This window comes from Bufo gargarizans, chromosome 2 (assembly GCF_014858855.1).
Source record: "Bufo gargarizans isolate SCDJY-AF-19 chromosome 2, ASM1485885v1, whole genome shotgun sequence".
NCBI lineage: Eukaryota > Metazoa > Chordata > Amphibia > Anura > Bufonidae > Bufo > Bufo gargarizans.
In genome coordinates this window covers 328,724,236-328,747,623 of record NC_058081.1, presented here as the reverse complement: position 1 = coordinate 328,747,623, position 23,388 = coordinate 328,724,236, and the positions used below count along the sequence as shown (strand labels likewise).

General features: G+C 43.0%; 1 protein-coding gene across 1 annotated transcript in view; it reads left to right on the top strand.

Moving 5' to 3' along the window:
* Window positions 1–21,041, top strand: part of ACSS3 (acyl-CoA synthetase short chain family member 3) — a 124,207-nt gene extending 103,166 nt beyond the window's left edge. Inside the window, exons 13-18 of the mRNA XM_044280551.1 lie at window positions 16,961–17,024; window positions 18,310–18,391; window positions 18,473–18,595; window positions 18,863–18,962; window positions 19,116–19,291; window positions 20,614–21,041. Coding sequence (XP_044136486.1) covers window positions 16,961–17,024; window positions 18,310–18,391; window positions 18,473–18,595; window positions 18,863–18,962; window positions 19,116–19,291; window positions 20,614–20,682 — 614 coding nt within the window. The 3' untranslated portion in view covers window positions 20,683–21,041. The remainder of the gene's footprint in view (window positions 1–16,960; window positions 17,025–18,309; window positions 18,392–18,472; window positions 18,596–18,862; window positions 18,963–19,115; window positions 19,292–20,613) is intronic.
* The last annotated feature ends 2,347 nt before the right edge of the window (window positions 21,042–23,388 follow it).

Sequence of the window (23,388 nt, the reverse complement as noted above, 5' to 3'; positions counted from 1 at the left end):
GTGTAGGGAGTGATTTAAGAATATTATTACCACCAGAACTTTCCAGAGACCCAAAAGTCATTTTAAAGACTTTTGTGTGTGGCAGCAGCAATCTATATTTTTAGCGCAACCTGCGCTAAATAGCTAAAACTTTACAGACCCAAAAGTCCTTCTGAAGACTATTGTGTGTGGCAGCAATATCTATTTTTAGCGCATCCTGCGCTAAATAGCGTACAACAGTTAGGCCGTTGCAGACAGTGACATTAGCTGCGCCACATCTCCAGTGTAAAGTGTGCGCATCCAAAAAAATCTGACATCCAGTGTACTTTTTCCGTAGACTGTGTCCGCTGCGGACAGTGACATTAGCTGCGCCACATCTGCAGTGTAACGTGTGCGCTTCTAAAATGTATCTGTGACATACAGTGTACTTTTTCCGTAGACGGTGTCCGCTTCTGACAGTGACATTACCAGGGCCACATATGCAATGTAACATGTGCGCTTTAACAATTTGTACTTTTTTGCGTAGACGATGCGGACAGTGACGTTACCGGTGGTACGTCTCCTATATAATGTTTCCTCATCCCAAATACCTGTGACATTACCTGTAATTTTTCATTAGCTGCTGGTGACAGCATTGACATTATCTGCAGGATATCTCCTCTGTGACGTTGCCACATCCCAAATACCTTTTTAAATTTGTTTGAGCAAACACTAAATCCTAAACTACTGTACGTGTTGCAGACTATATATAATATAAACCATTTTAATATGAAGAAGGCGAGTAGTAAGGGACAGGCAGTGGCCGTGAAGCTGGCCAATCCCCTGTCGAAGGCGCAGGCCCGGATGCCTCCCGCCCTGCACCTGGACCTTCGCAAGCACCATCAGCGACCACATCCACTTCCGTTTCCCAGCGCAGCGTACAAATGTCCTTACCCCAGGCATTTGAACACAAGCACAAATACTCAGCCACCCACCCTCAGGCCATAGCACTAAATGCGCAGCTTTCCAAATTACTGGCCCTGAAAATGTAGCCATTTAGGCTTGTGGACACTGAGGCCTTCCACAGCCTCATGTCGGTGGCCGTCCCGCGTTACGCAGTCCCCAGCCGCCACTATTTTGCAAGGTGTACTGTGCCCGCCTTACACCAACATGTGTCCCGTAACATCACACGTGTCCTGGAGCAGGAGACGGTTGCCTCCACTACAGAGGGTAGTACCCATGGAAGTTTAATTCTGTTCTGCGTGGGTGGGCAGAAGAAGAGGATGAGGAAATTGAGAGTGATCCTCTTGATGCGCGGCCTAGTGTCACAAGGAGGGAAAAATTTTGGAAGATGGTGAAGGAGTACATTGCAGACTGTGCCTTACAACTACTGGGTGTCCAAGCTGGACACTTGGCACGAACTGGCGCTCTACACCTTGAAGGTGCTGGCCTGCCTTGCCGCCACCATTTTGTCTAAGCGGGTATTTAGGTAACTGAAAATGCTGACAGGTGGACTCTTATAAAAATGAACAAGGCCTGGATTGACCATGACTTCTCGACTCCACCAGAGGAAAGCTGATTAACACAGAGCGTCAGGTCACCAGCAGGCCCTCGCATATAATTTTTTACAGGGTCAGCTCACCAGCAGGCCCTCACCTACAATTTTTTTACAGGGTCAGGTCACCTGCAGGCCCATGCATATAATATTTTCCTGGGTCAGCAAGCAGTGTTTTGGTGTCCGCCTCCAAAGCGAAATTGAACGGAGGTAAACTGAGGCAAACTGATGCATTCTGAGCGAATCCTTTTCCATTCAGAATGCATTAGGGCAAAACTGATCTGTTTTGGACCGCTTGTGAGAGCCCTGAATGGATCTCGCAAACGGAAAGCCAAAATACCAGTGTGAAAGTAGACGAACACCGCCGGATCGCCGATCGTCATCGTTTCTGATCGGAACTACAACGGTTTCGGATCATCTTCGAACCTCGGACTTTTGTTTATGATTAATGAAAGCATTCTTGGCAAATGCTTTTGCTATGGTTCGTCTTGCGCCGGTCCAAAAATTTCACCTCTAGCGGCACTATACGGATGCCCCCGGCCGTCCCTCTTAATCATGGCCCCAGTTCCGAAAACCAACAAAATAGAACAGGAGTCTTAGTCCATTATTCCTAGCTGAAGTATTCAGACGACCAGGCCTGCTTTAAACACTAAGTTTTTTCAATGCTCAGCTAAACAGCCGTCACTCTCCCATAATTTTTTTAATGGTCAGCTCAGCAGCAGACCCTCAACTATAATATTTTAGAGGGTCAGCTCACCTGCAGGCCCTCGCCTACAATCTTTTACAGGGTAAGCTCACCTGCAGGCTGTCACCTAATTATACCTAATAGGTAATTTGCGCGTATGCTGTCTTGCTTGGAAGTGGTAGCCGTAGCTGTTTCTCAGACTCCCTCTCCGAAATCAAACCCTGATTCCCCATTACCCATGGTCACCGTGGTTCGCGCTGAAAATAACATCGAAAGTTGATAGGGCAGACATCCGAATGGATCGTCGCTGTCACTGGGATGTGCGATCGTCCCCAGGTTATTTAGGGTCACCAAAGTGGCAGCAGGCACTCGCCCATAATGTTTTAGATGGTCAGTTCAGCAGGCCCATGCTCCAAATGTTTTTGAGGGTCACCAGCAGGCCATCAATCATAATTTTTCAAGGCTGTGTATGATGCCCTCCTTTGTGTAACAAAGGGTCTATTTGAGTGCCGGTTTCTTGTAATTTTTGGGAGCCCTTTCACTTAGTACATAGGCTTTATGAGTGTAGGAGTCCTACTACATGAACAATTGTACCACAATGTGAATGAGGCCCTCCTTTATGTGATATACTGGTTGCGTCGGAGTGCCTCTTCATTGTAGTTTTTGGCAGCACTTGCACTTTTCTATACAAGTAAATATACAGGAAAGAATGTTTCCTAACAATTTTTCCTCTAAAATGTATTTTATCTTCGGTTTTGTGCGTATTATTGTCAGTCTGTAAAAGTGGCGTACTACTTGGACAACATCGTTCCCAGCAGCTCCCTGAGAGTCCAAGATGCATCCAGACATTCTCCCCATGCTGTTTCTGAACTATGTCGGTGGTGGTTCCATAAATTTCAGATTTTTTCCTATGAACCAGGCACCCTCCCCTCTTCAGAGCACGGAGTGCCTGGTTTAATGCTCGGGTTCTCCCATTGACTTCCATTGTGCTCAGGTGCTTGGTAGAGCACCCGAGCATCCCTATGTGTTCAGCCCGAGCACTATGGTGCTCGATCAACACTAGCTCTAGCCATCTGAGGATTACATGGATGGAAATTAATTTGCTCTGCGGAGGGAATCTGATGTTGGTCTACATGGGAGTCAACCAGATAATTAGGTGCTTGTATAACATGATTTTGGGAAATCCTACAGCACGAGAGACTGCTATGTCCAGTAGAGTGCAGACCCCCCAATAGGATGCCTCCATACTCTAACAGAGCATATGGAAACATGTCCTATTAGAAGAACCACTTTAAAGGGAACCTGTCACCTCAAAAATGCATCTACAACCACCAGCAGTACCTCATAGTAGCCCCCAGTCTGATAATAATCATATGTTTCATCCTGTAGTCCGATGCTGCATAATCTAAAAAAAATGCAGTTTTATTCTACATCAGCACCATTTTGCCGGTCAGCTTGAAGTCAAGGGAGCAGCGGCTTCCTTGCTTCAAGGCAAGGTAACCACACCTCCTAACTGTTCTTTCTTGCCTGTGGGTGACAGCTTGCAGTTCGGCCGCGATTGCCAAAGTCTCACACATGCGCGGTGCGCCGCTGAAAACCAGCTAACAGCGGTAGCAGGAGATGGAATCACGCACGAGTGCAGGGTGCACCGCACATGTGCAAGACTTTGGTAATGCTGGTGGGTGTACAGGGCCGGCCTTTGGGGTGTGCGGGCTGTGCGGCCGCACAGGGCGCCATAGCAACAGGGGCGCCGGGCGGCCGACAGCTCGCAGTGTAATATGCGGCAGGCGGGGCGGCACTTGTGTTCTCTCTCGGGGCGGGCCCCCAGCCGCCTCCCCTGTTTGACCTGTTTCCCCTCCCCTGTGTCAGTGGCGGATCCAGGGGGGGCAACGGGGCAATTGGGGCGCCTGAACACCTAAGGCCGGCCCTGTGGGTGTAGATGCATTTTTGAGGTGACAGGTTCCCTTAAAATATAATAAATGAATGTAAGCCTGCACCTTGTGTACTTGCCTAATAATGGTCATCTTTCATAAGAAGTGACCCTCTTCTGTGCTAAGCACTATCACTACCATTATCTCTGACTCTTAGAAAGGTTGTCTTTTATTCAATAAAGGGCCTGTGGAGAAACATTGCCTCAGCTTCAAAGAATAAAGAGCATGAAAGTAAAATCTGCCTTTTACCATTTCTACTTCCTATATTAGAACAGAAGCGAGACGTGTCTGAGTCTTTTATCTGTAAACACTTCTGTCTCTTTCATGCCATATTTCTTCCTGGGGAAGTTTTAGAAAGTGTTGAGCATATACAGAAGGTGCTGTTCACAGCTTTGAAGTTATTTGATATGCAGAACCTCTATTATCTGCACCAAGATAATCTGAAAGCTGTGAATCACACATATTGAGCGTGAAAGTGAGCTGTAATGTCAAGGCTCCCGAAATGTAAGTTATATCATTTTAGATAAGACAAGGCCTAAATCCTTCCTGCAGGCCATGCAGACTGACTTAAGAAAAAAAAGAATTACAGCTGAAGCCATACGTTTCCATACACCTTTAGCCACATTTATTCAAACTCCGTTTTTCACAGTTCTTGACATGTAATCCTAGTGCATATTCCCTCTCTTAGGTCAGTTAGGATCACTATTATATTTCAAGAATATGACTTGTCAGAATAATACTAGAGATAATGATTTATTTCAGCTTTTATTTCTTTCATCGCATTCCCAGTGTCTCAGAAGTTTACATACAAATTGGTTTGTATTTGCTAGCGTTGCCTTTAAATTGCCTTTAACCCCTTAAGGACATAGGACGTAACGGCTTAAAATCGTAATTCCGGAGCCGTGGGGGTTAATCGGAACGGGATTTCGGCTGAAATCATTCAGCCGGCATCCCTTAACAACGCAGGGGGGGGGGTCATTTGACCCCCCTGTATCGGCGATCGCAGAAAACCGCAGGTCAATTCAGACCTGCGGTTTTCTGCGTTTCCAGTCCATTCGGGTGTCCTGTGACCCGATGAACCGGAAAAAGACTGCGATCGGTGGCGTAATTATACACCACCAATCGCAGTCCGAGGATTTGGAGAGGCGGTGCTGGCCCTGGTGCTGAACACTGCTGTCCAGGGTGCTGATTGGTGCAGGGGAGAGAGGCGCGAGATTCAAACTTCCTGCGCTCCTCTCTCCCCTCCTCTTCCTGTCCAGCACCCTGACCGTGCAGCATCGTTTAGCACCAGCTCCTGTGTCCCCCTAATCGGCATCCATCACCCTCCTGCACCCATCGCCACCCAGGTAGGTTAGGGTCAGTGAGGGAGAGGCACCGTTAGGCAGGGAAAGAAGGGAAAAGTAAGTTAGGAAAAAATAAATAAAAAGTACTTTTATTCCAAACTTCCATCTATCCATCTAACCCTAACCCAGACCCCCCCCCCCCCCGCCACACTGTACAGTATGGTCATGACACGTCACCGGTTTGAGGCCATCCGGAAATGTCTGCATTATTCCGATAATGCAGCATGTCCACCCCGAGGTGATCCTGCCTATGACCGGCTGTATAAGATACGGCCGGTCATCGATCACTTTGGGGCCACATTTTAGCAGGCCTACGTACCTGGAAGGGAGGTCGCGGTTGATGAGTCTCTCGTTGCGTTCAAGGGGAGACTCAGTTTCCGCCAATATATTCCCACAAAGCGGGCGAGGTATGGCGTGAAGCTATACAAAATTTGTGAGAGTACCTCAGGGTACACTTACAAATTTTGTGTGTACGAGGGGCGAGATTCCCGTATTCAACCCCCAGAATGTCCCCCCACTCTGGGTGTTAGCGGGAAACTCGTGTGGGACCTTATGTACCCACTGCTGGATAGTGGTTACCACTTGTACGTGGATAACTTTTATACCAGCATTCCCTTGTTCAGGTCCCTTGCCGCCAGATCCACGTTCGCTTGTGGGACCGTGCGGAAAAATCAACGCGGCCTCCCTGCCTACCCCCTCCAGGTACCTATCCCCAGGGGTGAGACCCGTGCACTTACCAGTGGAAACCTGTTGCTGGTCAGGTATAAGGACAAGAGGGATGTCCTTATGCTGTCCACAATCCACGGTAACAGCACCACCCCAGTCCCTGTGCGAGGTACCGTGGCAACGGTCCTCAAGCCCGATTGTATCGTCGACTACAATCGGTATATGGGAGGAGTTGATCTCTCTGATCAAGTCCTCAAGCCATATAACGCCATGCTCAAAACCCGGGCATGGTACAAAAAAGTTGCGGTCTACTTGGTGCAGGTTGCCATGTACAACTCTTTTGTACTATCCCGAAGCGCTGGCAGCACAGGGACATTCCTCCAATTCTATGAAGCAGTCCTCAAGGACCTGATCTTTTCGGACCGGGAAAGAGCAGGCTGGAGTACCTCGGGAACTGGAGGCGTCCGGATCGTCCCTGGCCAACACTTTCCAGGTGTGGTCCCCCATACTGGAAAGAAGGGACGAACCCAAAAAAAGTGCAGAGTGTGTCACAAGAGGGGGATACGGAAGGACACCACTACTCAATGTGACACGTGCCCCAATCATCCGGGCCTCTGCATTATCGATTGCTTCAGGGAGTATCACACTTCCATGGAGTACAAAATTTTTATTATCCCCAACAGTTCACTAGAGAACATAAAACACTATGGCTCTCAGACTTTGGAGACACGAAAACAATTTTTCTTTCCCCAAAAAATATTAGTTTTAGTGCAGGCATCCTCAAACTGCGGCCCTCCAGATGTTGTAAAACTATAACTCCCAGCATGCCCAGACAACCTACAGCCATCATCAGGGCATGGTGGGAATTGTAGTTTTACAACATCTGGAGGGCCGCAGTTTTAGGATGCCTGCTTAGTGTCTCCAAAGTCTGAGAGCCATACATATTGGGCATCGTCGCATGCGTAAAAGTCGTCGCTATAAAAATAACTTTTGACCAAACGCCTCGGATGAACGATGTTAAAAATATAAAATAAAAACGGTGCCAAAACACCTATTTTTGGGCAAAATTTCAATTTCAATCCATTTTGCCGGTAATAAAGCAAGGGTTAACAGCCAAACAAAACTAAATATTTATTGCCCCGATTCTGTAGTTTGCAGAAACACCCCATATGTGGTCGTAAATGGCTATATAGCCGCACGGCAGGGCATAGAACGAAGGGAACTCCATACGGTTTCTGGAAGGCAGATTTTGATGGACAGTTTTTTTTTTTTTTACACCATGTCCCATTAGAAGCCCCCCCTGATGTAGCCTAGACTAGAAACTCCAAAAAAGTGACCCCATCTAAGAAACTACACCCCTCAAGGTATTCAAAAGTTACTATGTTAACCCTTTAGGTGTTCCACAAAACTAAATAGGGTATGTAGAAACAATTTTAGAATTTAATTTTTTTGTTACATTGCCTCAAAAAAAAGTAATATAGAGCAACCAAAAATCAAATTTACCCCAAAAATAGTCCCAAAACAACAACCACCTTATCCCGTAGTTTCCTATATGGGGTCACTTTTATGGAGTTTCTACTCTAGGGGTGCATCAGGGGGCTTGAAAGGGTACATGTTGTAAATAAACCAGTCCAGCAAAATCTGCCTTCCAAAAACCATATGGCGTTCCCCTTCTTCTATGTCCTGCCGTTTAGTCAAATAGTAGTTTACCACCACATATGGGGTGTTTCTGCAAACTACAGAATCAGGGCAACCCATTTTGAGTGTTGTTTGGCAGTTAACCCTTGTTTTACTCCTGGAAAAAATTGATTATATTGGAAAATTTTCCAAAAAATAGAAATTTCAAAATTGTTTCTCCATCTGCCATTAACTCTTGTGGAACTCCTAAAGGGTTAACAAAGTTTGTAAACCCAGTTTTGAATACCTTGAGGGGTGTAGTTTCTAGAATGGGGTGGTTGGGAGGTTTCTATTATCTAAGCCTCACAATATGACTTCAAACCTGAACTGGTCCATAAAAAGTGGGATTTTGAAGATTTCTCAAACATTTCTAAATTTGCTTCTAAACTTCTAAGCCTTGTAACATCCCCAAAAAATAAAATATAATTCCCAAAATGCTACAAACATGAAGTAGACATATGGGGAATGTAAAGTCATCACAATTTTTGGGGGTATTACTATGTATTACAGAAGTAGAGAAACTGAAACTTTGAAATTTGCTAATTTTTCAACATTTTTGGTAAAAAATTGATTTTTTTATGCAAAATTAACTTTTTTGACCCAATTTTAGCAGTGTCATGAAGTACAATATGTGACGAAAAAACAATCTCAGAACGGCCTGGGTAAGTCAAAGCATTTTAAAGTTATGAGCACTTAAAGTGACACTGGTCAGATGTGCAAAAAATGGCCTGGTCCTTAAGGTGAAAATGAGCCTGGTCCTTAAGGGGTTAAATTAACTTCATAGATGCCAGCTGTCCTGAATTTGCAGGTACTGTCCCTAATTTTCAGAGACAGTCCTGGCAAATTCAGGTTGTTCTGTGCCAAAATGTTTTTTTTTGTGTTACCCCCACCCATAAACTGGCAATCCCAGTGTTTTGGGCATTCCCACGGTAAGACTTGCATGACTCCAATTTACCATCTTCAATGTTGGTAACTATATAACTTGGGTCAGATGTTTTGGTCAGCCTTGCACAAGCCTCTCACAATAAGTTGCTGGAATTTTGGCCCGTTCCTCTAGGAAGAACTGGTGTAACAGAGTCAGGTTTGTAGGCCTCCTTGCTCTCACATAGTTATGCATTTAAAGACTCATGCTAGAATTAAATGTCAGGACTTGTGAAAAACTGAGTCTTAATAAATGTGCCTAAGGTGTATGGAAACTTGTGGCTTCTGCTGTATAAGAAGGAGATGGACTGATAATGAACAACTTGTGTTTGGCCAGGAATGAACAGTACTCGTGTGTGTGTGTGTGTGTGTGTGTCACATAGTGAAAACTACATGGGCTTCTGCAATGGAGTAACTCGGATTTTTTTTTTTATTAATTTCATCCAAGTTTCTGGTAGTACAAGATGTAATGCACTGATAGTGGCCATGTTTGTATAATTCATGTTGCTATGCAATTGTGGTTGAAAAACTACTGCACGACACCCAGGGGTCCCAAACCTACCCCTAACATTCTTTTAATTTTGCATGCCAAGCCACGTATGGATGCATAGGTTCAGTGGTTTGCTTAGGTTGGGACAGGTAGCTTTTTTTGTGCCTGTTGTGCAGCTTAAAATACGTTCGTGTTCGTGGGATCTTAAAGCTCTGAACCCGGACATATCCCCTTTTTCACCCAGACAGCCCCTCTGAGATGAGCATCGGAGCATTTCATGCTCCACTGCTCTCCCTTGCCCTACGCTGTATCACACAGGGGAAGGGCTTTTTTGTTTACATTTTTCCCCTGCTAGGCGGAGGCTTTCACCTAGCAGTGTTGTTGTTGACATCATCAGCACTAATGGGCGGGCTTTAGCGCTGCTGTAGCCTGTTTTACGTGACCGGATCTGCAGAAAAAGCCCGCGCCCTGCACGATGCAGGGCAAGGGAGAGCATCGGAGCATGAAATGCTCCAATTCCCATCTCAGGGGGGCTGCCTGTGTGAAGAAGGGGATATGTGGTTGGGTTCAGAGCTTTAAGATCCCATGCACATGAATGTATTCGTGGTCTGCATGCAAACCAAATTTTTTGTGGATCGGATGCAGACCCATTAATTTCAATGTTGCCACAAAAATGCAGACAACACACCGAGTCCTGTCTGCATCTGTATGTCTGTTCTTCTCCTATTCTTGTCAGTTTTGCAGGCAAGAATAGGCACTTAACATAGAGCAGGACATGCAGAATGGGAAATTGCGGGGTGCACATGGCCGGTGTCCATGTTTTGTGGATCCGCAATTTGTGAACCGCCAAACGGATACGGTCGTGTGTATGGGACCTAAGGCCTAGTTCAGTTTTGGTGCTGTTTTTAATGCATTTTCTTTTGCCAGAACTGGACTGAATCTTGAAACTAAGGAGAACATGGCTCTGTGATCTAACCTTACTTTGGGGGAAAGGCATACTTGATCTCATAAGAAGGGATCTGAACCGGTCCAAGGCTCTAAATAAAGAGCGTCTACATGGCATAATACAGTAATACAAAATCTATAATTCTTCTTTAGGATTTATTCATGATCTTGATTAGAAGGGAAAAGGTATGTTACAAAAGAAAATACTTTTTGAGTGCTTCACTAAATAGTTGGAGAGTCAGAGGCTGAAGGCTAATTCTGTGTGGCAGGTGTGATGGTACCTATCAATGTAAAGGGGCACTGCGCAATTCTTCTTTTCCCCTGCACTAGCCAATTCGCCCATTAATCCTAGCAGCAGAAGCCCCATTAATCAGCTCATAGACCATAAAGGGGGTTTTAACTTTTGGAAAATAAATGTTAGATCGGACTGGGTACACTCAAGACCATAGAGGTCCCAGAATTATAAGTGTATTGTATTTGTAGATATCCCTTTTATGTGTCATCAATATCTTTGTATGCATGTTTGAGAGACCCTATTAGTATATATATGGTTATGTGTGTAAAAATAGATTATATAGTTGTATAATATGAATGGCCGATATCGAGCAAAAACTCATGCTCTGTTACTAAGAGAGTCAACATGATCCCTTCTTGCACCCTTACAATCCATCTAAAGTTAAAGTTCAATGCTTTACCTTACTGACTGGTGGGGATGCTTATGATGTGCTAGCACCCTCTAGTGGTGAGCATGCTTCATTAAGACTATACAGTATAACCACATATGCTGCAAATATAATACAATAAAAGTAAATCTAAAGGTGTAAAAATGTGTATCACCAAGTTTGTTCATCTGATACTTAGGCCTGTTTTCATAAATGTTTTCTTAAATGTGCTACAATCAGCTTCCCAATCTTTTTGCCTAAAAGCAAATTAGGAATAAGTTTACTTTCACACAGGGCAAAACAACCTGTTGGCAGAGATTTGCATGTGGCCCATAATGCTGTTCTACGCAGCCCCCAACCTAGGCCTTGGCAGATACATGTGTTGCACCCCGGTTCCTTCTGGTTCCATTCTTCTCAGAGAAAAAGCAATGAAGATGAATGTTCTGCAGTTTTCACAGTAGCATTCTCTTTTAGAGTGTGCAGATTGTGTGGTACTGTGCCGCTCAAGGCATATCATAGTTTATAAATGTAAAAACACAAAATGCAATCGCACACTGCAACCAGCACTCTGCCCTGCCTTTATGCTGGATGTTGAATAAGGCATTGGTGTACATTTTGGCCAAAGCGTAATAAGCCACTCACCACGTCAAGGTCGCCTTCATGAGTGGTCCCTAACACTAGTTCCTACCTTTTATGGGCCATGACAGCCACATAAAGTCCAGGGAGCGCAGGTACAGCATGCACGCCAAGCACACTCTGCTTTTAACCCCGTCCGGTGCCATTACGGCTTTCATCGGATCCAGGGATGCAAGTACTCACATGCATGCTGAGCCCACTTTATACTTCTCCTGGAGCCTAATGGCTACTGGTAGGTGCTGTATAAGCAGATTCAGTTTCATACTGACTTTAAAACCAGCCTCCAAGGGGGCAGATTAACTGGCTGGTTTTACAGTCAGTATAAAACTGAGTCTGCTTATACAGCACCTACCAGTAGCCATTAGGCTCCAGGAGAAGTATAAAGTGGGCTCAGCATGCATGTGAGTACTTGCATCCCTGGATCCAATGAAAGCCGTAATGGCACCGGACGGGGTTAAAAGCAGAGTGTGCTTGGCGTGCATGCTGTACCTGCGCTCCCTGGACTTTATGTGGCTGTCATGGCCCATAAAAGGTAGGAACTAGTGTTAGGGACCACTCATGAAGGCGACCTTGACGTGGTGAGTGGCTTATTACGCTTTGGCCAAAATGTACACCAATGCCTTGTTCAACATCCAGCATAAAGGCAGGGCAGAGTGCTGGTTGCAGTGTGTGATTGCATTTTGTGTTTTTACATTTATATCTCTCTTTCGCCACAGCAATCTGCACCTGCTAGGGGTTGTGCGGGCTGAAATTTTCCATATAATAGTTTATGCCTTTTGCACTCGTCACTTCTTTTAATAGAAGCCAGAATTTTTTCAAAGATGCATGTGCTAAGCTTCCTTCAGCTCCTCCTATACAACCTCAACCCCTCAGTGTGGCTAGCTACAGCATGCCCTGTCTAGGCCTTAAGGTGGTGCACCCTATTGGCAAGCGTTGCTCACCTCTACTTCCTAAAAAGCTTCTCACAAAAACTCCAGCTTCTGGTTCTCCGGGTCCTGTGTCTGTCCCATAAGGCTCCCATGCACTATTACTTATCCCCTCCAAGAACATGCATCTAGCCAGTGCTGCGTAATCCAGACAGCTAATCTTTTCATTGTCACCAATGTGTTTCCCAAAATATACAGTACAATCCACATTTTCACTTCACAGTGCAGCACACAATACAGTGTGTCTCCTACTCTGTAATCCACAGTTTCACTTCACAGTGCAGCACACAATACAGTGTGTCTCCTACTCTGTAATCCACAGTTTCACTTCACAGTGCAGCACACAATACAGTGTGTCTCCTACTCTGTAATCCACAGTTTCACTTCACAGTGCAGCACACAATACAGTGTGTCTCCTACTCTGTAATGCACATTTTCACTTCACAGTGCAGCACACAATACAGTGTGTCTCCTACTCTGTAATCCACAGATTTACTTCACAATGCAGCACACAATACAGTGTGTCTCCTACTCTGTAATCCACAGTTTCACTTCACAGTGCAGCACACAATAGTGTGTCTCCTACTCTGTAATCCACAGTTTCACTTCACAGTGCAGCACACAATACAGTGTGTCTCCTACTCTGTAATCCACAGTTTCACTTCACAGTGCAGCACACAATACAGTGTGTCTCCTACTCTGTAATCTACATTTTCACTTCACAGTGCAGCACACAATACAGTGTGTCTCCTACTCTGTAATCCACAGTTTCACTTCACAGTGCAGCACACAATACAGTGTGTATCCTACTCTGTAATCCACAGTTTCACTTCACTTCACAGTGCAGCTCACAATACAGTGTGTCTCCTACTCTGTAATCTACATTTTCACTTCACGGTGCAGCACACAATACAGTGTATCTCCTACTCTGTAATCCACAGTTTCACTTCACAGTGCAGCACACAATACAGTGTGTCTCCTACTCTGTAATGCACAGTTTCACTTCACAGTGCAGCACACAATACAGTGTGTCTCCTACTCTGTAATGCACAGTTTCACTTCACAGTGCAGCACACAATACAGTGTGTCTCCTACTCTGTAATGCACATTTTCACTTCACAGTGCAGCACACAATACAGTGTGTATCCTACTCTGTAATCCACAGTTTCACTTCACAGTGCAGCACACAATACAGTGTGTCTCCTACTCTGTAATCCACAGTTTCACTTCACAGTGCAGCACACAATACAGTGTGTCTCCTACTCTGTAATCCACAGTTTCACTTCACAGTGCAGCACACAATACAGTGTATCTCCTACTCTGTAATGCACAGTTTCACTTCACAGTGCAGCACACAATACAGTGTGTCTCCTACTCTGTAATGCACAGTTTCACTTCACAGTGCAGCACACAATACAGTGTGTCTCCTACTCTGTAATGCACAGTTTCACTTCACAGTGCAGCACACAATACAGTGTGTCTCCTACTCTGTAATGCACAGTTTCACTTCACAGTGCAGCACACAATACAGTGTGTCTCCTACTCTGTAATCCACAGTTTCACTTCACAGTGCAGCACACAATACAGTGTGTCTCCTACTCTGTAATCCACAGTTTCACTTCACAGTGCAGCACACAATACAGTGTGTCTCCTACTCTGTCCCCATTGTGGCTCACCAGCAATGTTCATCGCACCCTGCCCAAGGTATATGACTCTCCCAGAGAAGTGGTACATGGTTACAAGCTACTGGCAACATTTCTCTACCATTTAGACCGATCCTGTAGATTCAGGGCCCTTGCTCACAGTGCATTTCATCCACCTTAATGTAATACCTTCTGTTGCAGTACAGCATGGGGAATTGGCATAAATGCAAGTATATGGCACTTAAATGCAGGGAGATATAATGGCATTTAATATCCCAACATAATGTGCGTACTGTTGTATTCTTCGGTAACTTGGCATACTCTAGTCATAACCCTAGGTGGTGTGGTCATAGTCACATAGCAACCCATACATGTAGCAACAGAGCGGACTAATAAGAATACATGTTCTTTTTGTAACAGGAACAAAATGCTATTTCCATCCCTCCTGAAAACTGGTTGTGTTGGAGCCTTTCATACTCCCTACTTAAAAAATAATTTTTCAGCCTTGCCTTTATTAAAGGGGTTTTCTGAGATTTTTTTTAACTGATGACCTATCCTATGGATAGGTCATCAGTATCTGAATGATGGGGGTCTGACACCCAGGACCCCCTGCCGATCAGCTGTTTGAGAAGACAACGGCGCTCATTGTAGTGTTGCAACTTTCTCACAGCTCACGAAGCACAACGCCGTACATTGTAATGCGGCAGTACTTAGTATCACACTCATTACCATTCACTTCAATGGGCTGAGCTGCGCCTAGGCCATGTGACCGATGAAACTGACGTCACAAGGCCTAGGAAAAGCTGCAAGAAGGGAGTTGTGCTACTGTGACCACCAGTGCAGTCTCAAACAGCTGATTGGCAGAGATCCCAGGTGTTGGACCCCCACTGATCAGATACTGCTGACCTCTCCAGAGGATAGGTTATCAGTTAAAAAATCTTGGAAAATCCATCTAAGTCAGTCTTGTAAAGAATAAATCAAGGCAACTGGACTTACTGTAGATTTCTTGAAAACGTTTCACTCGTTCTTCCAACGAGCTTTCTCAATTCTGAGTGACTGTACAAGAATTCTCTGGGAATAAATATGTAACTGAATCAACATCTGGTAATTATACCCAACATGGGGTCAGAGGTCATTATACCCAGCATGGGGTCAAAGGTGTTGATTCCATTATCCAAATTGGAGTCAGTAGGTGATAATGACCTCCCAGAAAAAGGTGTCAAGACAGCATTGTCTGCCACATACAATGCTGTCTTGACACCTTTTTCTGGGAGGTCATTATCACCTACTGACTCCAATTAGGATAATGGAATCAACACCTTTGACCCCATTCTGGGTATAATGACCTATGACCCCATGCTGGGTATAATTACCAGATGTTGATTCAGTTACATATTTATTCCCAGAGAATTCTTGTACAGTCACTCAGAATTGAGAAAGCTCGTTGGAAGAACGAGTGAAACGTTTTCAAGAAATCTACAGTACGTCCAGTTGCCTTTATTTATTCTTTACAGATATACCATGACATGAATAAATGAGAATCTTCACAGACACATCTAAGTCAGTGGAATGTGTTTTGGGCCATTGCATGAGAATGCTAGTTAAAAACAATCTCTTTGTCTGTATACGGCAACTCTTCCTGTACCAGATTAATGTGAATGAACATGTGAACTTCACATATGCCAGGGCAAGTCTAATGGCTTACTGTGGTGTGGCTTTATGTACATAAATATTAATGGCTTTATACAATAATCTTCCATTTTTGTAATTGTACCTTCCCTCAAACGTGCAGCAGTTTAAGATCTCTGCTTTCAGTGAACAGAAACAATGTTTACATGAAACCTCAGAGTTTTCTACCCCAGTCTAGACAATCCTTTGTGATCTAAACAGTCTCGAATCCTCGCTGATGCATTTTACCTGCAGGGATACATTGTAGCAAACTATTAGGGTGGTGGAAAGATGGGAAGATTTATAAAGGCTATTATGCCACAAAAGTAGTGTTAAAAAGTCACAAATTATGGCACACGCCATATTTGCCCCATAATTTGCAACTTTTCATGCTTCTCATCACCTTCCTAAAGTTATGTGAAAAGGGCATGGAGAGGCGTGGAGCCTGTGCAGACCACCGGGCTTGCTATAATTTACATCAGAAAGTAGCATAATTAATAGCTAAAGTCTATGCCAGCCCCTGGCTGGTGTAAATTAGAGTTTCTGGCACACAGAGGGCCAGAGATGCACCCAATTTCTTTTAAAGGCTTGTGTCTCTTAAAAACTTGAGCGCATCTCAATCCAGCGCCTTTGATATCAAGTTCGGTATACGAGATGCCACTATTGATAAATCTCCCCCATAGTGTTTAGCTGAGTGGATCGCTTGGACTGGATATGATAGTAACATGCTCTCAGAACAAAGTAGAGGAAAATAAGAATAATTCTATTCACAGACTGGAGGCAGATATTCAGAAATTAGAAAAAAAAAGGTTCTATAATGGTATTAGAAGAAAGACTTTTTTTCTTCATTTTTATTTCAGTTCTTTGAAGTGTTCATGTATGTTGCAGGCTGTGTATCGCTCTGTATATTTAGGCCTCATACACACGACTGTGTCCGTATTGTGGTCCGCAAGCCACGGAACCACAAAATATGGACACCTTCTGAGTGCAATCCGCATCCTTCTCACTACTATTACAAGAAATGACTATTGTCTGTAATATGGACAAGAGTAGAAAGGAAACACGAATGTGGACAACACAAAGATGACATCTGTGTGCTGTCCTTTTCTTTTCAGACCGATAGAAATGAATGGGACCATGTGCAATCCACAAAAAATGCAGATTGGACCCAATTCGGTCTAAAAAATGTATACTTCCACCCTGTGTAAATATAATATAAACACGTCTCAAATGCACATGATATTTTTGTTGCAGTTAAAATAGTGGACAACCACATGCAAGAAGTGAAGTCAAACACCCTGGGGAATATTGTAGTCAAGTAAGTGCCTTAGTTTCCTGATCTGTATCACAAACTATATAAAGTCATAAACTCCCTTTAAATGTATTGTATCAGCAGTTTCGGCCATGCAGAACTACTGACAACTCTAGGGAGGGGCTGAGGAGAACAGGATAAGCATACCTTTTGTGGAGATTTTATTATACCAAGTAATCTGAATATGAGATTTCATTCTGCCAGATTCTCCTCTTGAAAGTGCCCAGGAGATAGTGCTTCAATGTTAAGTGCTTTCTGCATTGTACTGCCTCACAGCCCCTCCCCTTTTGTTCTGAATGACAGCTGTAATGTTCTTCTGATTGGATGCTATAGATGTCACTCAAAGCGGAGAGGAGGGTCTGTGAAGCAGCCCAATGCAGAAAGCACTTTACAGTGAAGCACCACCTCCTGGCCGCTTGAGTTAGCAGAGCCTGGCAGAGTAAAACTTCAGATTCACACTACTCCACAGAATGTATATTTGTAGTGTTCTCCCTAGCTCCTGCCTAGTGCTGTCAGCAGTCTAGTATGGTCAAAATGGCTTAAGAACTCCCTCTAATAACCCAAAAATATGAGGGCCACAGAGGGGATTACTGATTACTTTTACTTCCCTTTTCCTTGCCGCTTTAAAAAACAAGGTAGAGGGGGACATGCTATTGTGTAAAGTCATCAACCTAAGTATGACTGCTCACACCAAGGTTTCATTAGTACAATGGATTACCTGGTGACAATTGGAAAAAAAATAGTATAAATATGTATTTTATATATAGGTGTCCATAATTACCATGAAGTATATACAAGTAAAAAAAAAAATGCTCATTGACCATTATTTCTATATATAAACATAGGGTAGAATTGTGGACAGTTCTCAGCTGAGGGACAGGACTAAATAACATGTAAGTAATGCCACTTACACATAAAAAAGGCAAACTGTGTAAAAACTTTAATTTTGGTGTAGTTTTTACAGCTTTGTACAATCACTTATTAAGGTCCTAAAAAAAAAGCTGATCTGCAGGAGAACCAATCAGCAAGTGATGAATTCCCCAACAGCACCACCACAGGAGAAACAAAGCATTACATGTTGCCTAGTGAAATCAGTGGACTGTGTAATGACTATGTCCTTCAAAGTAATAGATGTTAATGTAACACTCTCTTCTGCAGCTAATTGATTGAGGTCCTGAATGGGGGATTCTCATGTCCTAATAGGCCAGTTGAAAATGAGGTTCCTAATGCAGCCAATCCCCTTTAACATGTTACTATTTTATACTGTATATATATTTTATTCCTTCTTTAGGTTACCTTTGCCTCCAGGGGCATTTTCAACACTTTGGAAAAATGAAGAAATGTTTAAAAGTCTCTATTTTGAGAAATTTCCAGTAAGTATAACATGAAGGACATTGCTGAAATACGGAGCAATATTTTTCTACTCCTAAATGTTTTTATTATATATTTACCAGGGATATTATGACACTATGGATGCAGGGTACATGGATGAAGATGGATACGTGTATGTATTGTCAAGGGTTGATGATGTCATCAATGTTGCAGGACATAGGTTATCTGCAGGAGCCATTGAAGAGGTTAGTTAGTCTGCTATTTTTACTGTCTATTACAGAATATACAGATATAACAATGCAGTAAAAAGTACAATAATTGATTTAAAATCTTATGCATGTTTGGGGTTATTTCACAGAATGTTTATACCAGGTGTTGGCTTTCACTAGTCTAGCTTTGGCCTTTAGATGGTCCTCTATGTCCTCAATAATAACTATGTTGAAAATGTAAAAAAATTTCTCTGCATTATCTCTATGTACGCTACTTTTTACATGTTTTTTCTCATGTTCCAGTCTGTTCTACTACATAAGTCGGTAGCAGACTGTGCCGTAGTTGGCTTGGAAGATCCTTTGAAAGGACATATTCCACTGGCACTGTGTGTACTACAAAATGGTAAGGACTGTATTTCTTCTTTCCCTTCTTTTATAGCTATTGGGTTTGGTGTAATGGCTATTAAATCTTAAGTACTATATTTTGTCTTTCTTCGCCTTTATAGCTATTATGTTTTGTGTAGTAGCTACATATTATTCATATATCTTATTTCAGATGTAGAAAAATCAGAAGACAAAATATCCGAAGAAATAGTGTTGCTAGTTAGAGAACATATTGGGCCAGTTGCAGCATTCCGGAAAGTGATCATTGTAAAGCAGCTACCCAAAACACGTTCTGGCAAGATTCCTCGTTCTACTCTCTCTTCACTAGCTAATGGCAAACCATACAAGGTAAGTCAACAGTGTCAGACTGATATAATGTAAGATGGATATTAGACTATTGGCTTGCAGTATGAAATAATGGCTCTGCTGGATGGTGAAGTGCCCCAGTGGTATATTCCATTACACTGTATTTGAAGTCAATGTGCAGAGCTGATGTATACATATTATGGCATTCTTAGGTAAGAAGAAGAGATATCGGTTCCCAATGGAGGACTAGGAATTTCTAGATCAGTTGATCGCTCATTGATTTCAATGCAAAGCAGTGTAATTTTTTTTTCTCCATCATAGTTCTTGGTTTTATGAGATAGCAGAGATATTTGTAGGAATCCACCCTACCTCATTCTTTCAAAATACTGTAAAGAGGATCTCGCATATGATGGCTAGCGGTTGGGAGTGCAACTACACCCATTGCTTGATAAAGGGCTTCAAATGGTATAGGCCCAAAATGTCGCTAAGCTATACTGATGTGCACTAACCCATCTGGCTGGATAAAGATTTCACTTTTGCAATCATCACTGGAGTACTGTCTGAATATGTGATACTTTGAAGAGATCACTGTGTGTGTTATGAACTCGGAGAGATCACTGTGTGAACTCGGGGAGATCACTGTGTGAACTCGGGGAGATCACTGTGTGAACTCGGAGAGATCACTGTGTGAACGCGGAGAGATCACTGTGTGAACGCGGAGAGATCACTGTGTGAACGCGGAGAGATCACTGTGTGAACGCGGAGAGATCACTGTGTGAACGCGGAGAGATCACTGTGTGAACGCGGAGAGATCACTGTGTGAACGCGGAGAGATCACTGTGTGAACGCGGAGAGATCACTGTGTGAACGCGGAGAGATCACTGTGTGAACGCGGAGAGATCACTGTGTGAACGCGGAGAGATCACTGTGTGAACTCGGAGAGATCACTGTGTGAACATAGGACTGCAGATGACATCTACATTATCTGTGTTCAGAGAGTTATCACTGTTTTCTGTAGTGTTACATAGGACTGCAGGGGTCATCTACCGCATTATCTGTACTCTGAGCCGTTAGATTCAGCATCTACATAAATAAATTATTTAAATTCTTCCTGATTAAAGTGTCTTTGATTAGGGTCCCCAGACATACAGTAACTTTGCTTGGGGTCCCAGAAATGCCACGTATGCTCCTGCATGCATATATAGCACTAAGGATTAAAGTCATGCTGCCAATGTTTATATACTTGCTGACTGCAGAGGGTATAGATGGCATGTACAGTATATAAAAGTACGAAAGTTGCGAAAGAGTTAAATAAAACAAGTAGTACATTTCAATTATTCCTTAACTGTATTGTTTTCTTACAGATTGGCTCAACCATAGAGGATGCTAGTGTGTTCAAAGATATTGAAGAAGCTATACAAGCAGGACTGTGAATCTTGGAGAGACATTTGTGGTCCAAACCTCTTTAGTGCAAAGAAGTAACTATAACAGCTTAATAAAGCTAGGAAATTAAAGGGGTTTTCTGGGACTTCTCTATTGATGGCCTATCCATAGGACAGGTCATGAATATCAAGTTCTGTATCCTGGCTGGTGTGACTCCTGGCACTCCCACCTATCAGCTATTCTACAGTAGCTCTGGTGCCAGAAACAGGCATCAAAACTACACAGCTGCATTCACTTCAATAGGGCTGAGCCCGGTACCAAGCACTGCTGCTATACAATGTATGGTGCTGTGCTTGGTAAACCGCGCCAGTGCCTTCTCAAATAGCTGATTGGCGAGGGCCCCAGGACCCTCACCAATCAGATACTGATGAGCTATCCACAGGATAGGTCATCAGTATGAAAATCTCAGAAAACCCCTTTAACTCTGTATTCAAATCCACATATGTCAGTTAGAGATGAGCGAATCAAAACCCACAAAGTGGAATTCTATTCGAATTTCAGGATAAATTCTATTCGCCTAGAAGTCGAATTTCCTAGTGCTTTGTGTCAGCGAATCGATTTAACCTGAAATAGTAAGTATTAAAAAAAAAAAAAGTTCTATGAAACTTACCTCCTCCATTTGCTCGCGAAGGTGCCGCCAGCCTCCATCTTGCTTGAAGATCTCGGCTGAAATCCCGTGCGGAGTGAGATTACATCAGCCGGCGTGATGACGTAATGTCGTGCCACACAGGATTTCGGCCGAGATCTTTTAAGCAAGATGGCGGCGGACGGCCCGTCGCGAGCAAATGAAGGCGGTAAGTTAATTTTACCCTCAGATGCCACGATCATGTATGAACGAGGCATCTGAGGGTTACAATGACGGGGCGGCGCTATTGTCATTGCATCATTCATTCATTGTGCATTCTGCTGATGTCCTTCCCTAACAGCATAGTCCACAAGCTTTAGGGAAACACCACACCCACCATGTAACGTTTCAAGGATCATGCCCCCTTGGTCAAGCATATTCTGTCATCACCACTCCATTTTAAACCATACTGTTGTATACGTGTGTGTGTGTGTGTGTACATAAATATGCACACATGTTCATACGTTATATGGTACTACAGTATAGTGCAGCTATAGGGAAAATTATATCTGTGCTGTCTCAAAAATTACAGTTTACTATAGAGTTTTGTGAAATACTAACTGCCAGTGATTAACATCAGCTATGTACAGTAGAAAGCGTATATTAAATATAACATTTTGGTATTTTTGTGGCTTCCAGTCATTTTTAAGTATGGTTTTACAGAATTTAGTGTAGAAAAAAAAAAACTCGTCTCACTACATGGAAATTGTCAATACGCAGCTTTATACCATGAGATTATTCCCTACATGGAACAGAGTAAAAAATGAATATCTAAAATATGTGAAATCATCAAAAGTGTGAAACTAATTAGACTTGAAGCGTCACTGTAGTAATTGCATACCGGTATATTAAAAAGGAATACGGTATATCTGATGTTGAATTTGTAGATGGGTTATTATGCAACTCAATTCTTGGTTGCAGCTTTTCATATCTGTACTCTGATAAACTAATTGCAATGTATAGCAACAAAAGTAGGGGTAAAAAATGTTTTGAGTATTTTATACAGAGTATTTTATCACGTATTTTGTATGTAATCTTTTGCCCCCTAATTTCAGAAACATTTTTTATTGAATGACTGAAACGCTCGAGACGTCTGTTTGACTATGTCTGTCTGACAACTTGTCTAATGAATACGTGAATATGTTCCATAGTTGTTTTTTTTTCTGTCTAGCTGTAGGTGGACTGATTACAGATCCAACTGTTACAGTACTGCTTTCTGAGAAGCACTTACTATATAACCAAAGGACTACCTTTTGTGATTTTCTTTGTTCTACATAGGGTTTTCCATTGTACAATGGGCTTTTATAATTATATGTTGAAGACTAGTATATTGACTTTTTGCAACCTAAATAAAGTAAATACCCTAAACCTGTATCCTAAATATATAGTTTAAGGAGAACTTAATTTGTTTTGTTAAATATCTTTTTTTCTTTTGGGCAAAAAAAGGCCCACATAATATCTACTTTACTTTTTCATTTGTGTGTGACAAGTCACTAAACCAAAAGTTTTCTTTCAACAACTAAAAGTACCAGAACCTTATGAGACAACAGATTAAGGGCTGATTCACACGAACAAGGTCAGCCTGGGAAACACAGCCTTTGTGTCCGTTGCATGCCCGAACCAACCGTGGCTCCCCAGAAAGGGACCACTCAAGTGAATAGGTCCGCATCCATGATGCGGGGAGCACACGGCCGGTGCCCACATATTGCATGAGGCCTAATGATGTGATCACATACTCTAGTTCTGTTGAGTTTCTTAGCTGCATTTGCTTGCCAGTATACAGCACATGTGTGAATACAACCAATATAGTGACCGAATTAAGACAATTAAGGGTACTTAATTAATTAATGGAAGCCAACCAAGGAGGAAACCACTGTTGAAAGCAAATTAAAAAAGTGAGATACATCACAAAGCTGCTGGGAAAATGTCCTCTGGACAAATGAGACAAAACTGGAGGTTCTTGGCAAGTCACATCAGCTCTATTATATGTTCACAGACACAAAAATGACACCTGAAATATGGAGGAGGATCAGTTATGTGGCTGCTTTGCTGCATTTGGCACAGGGTGTCC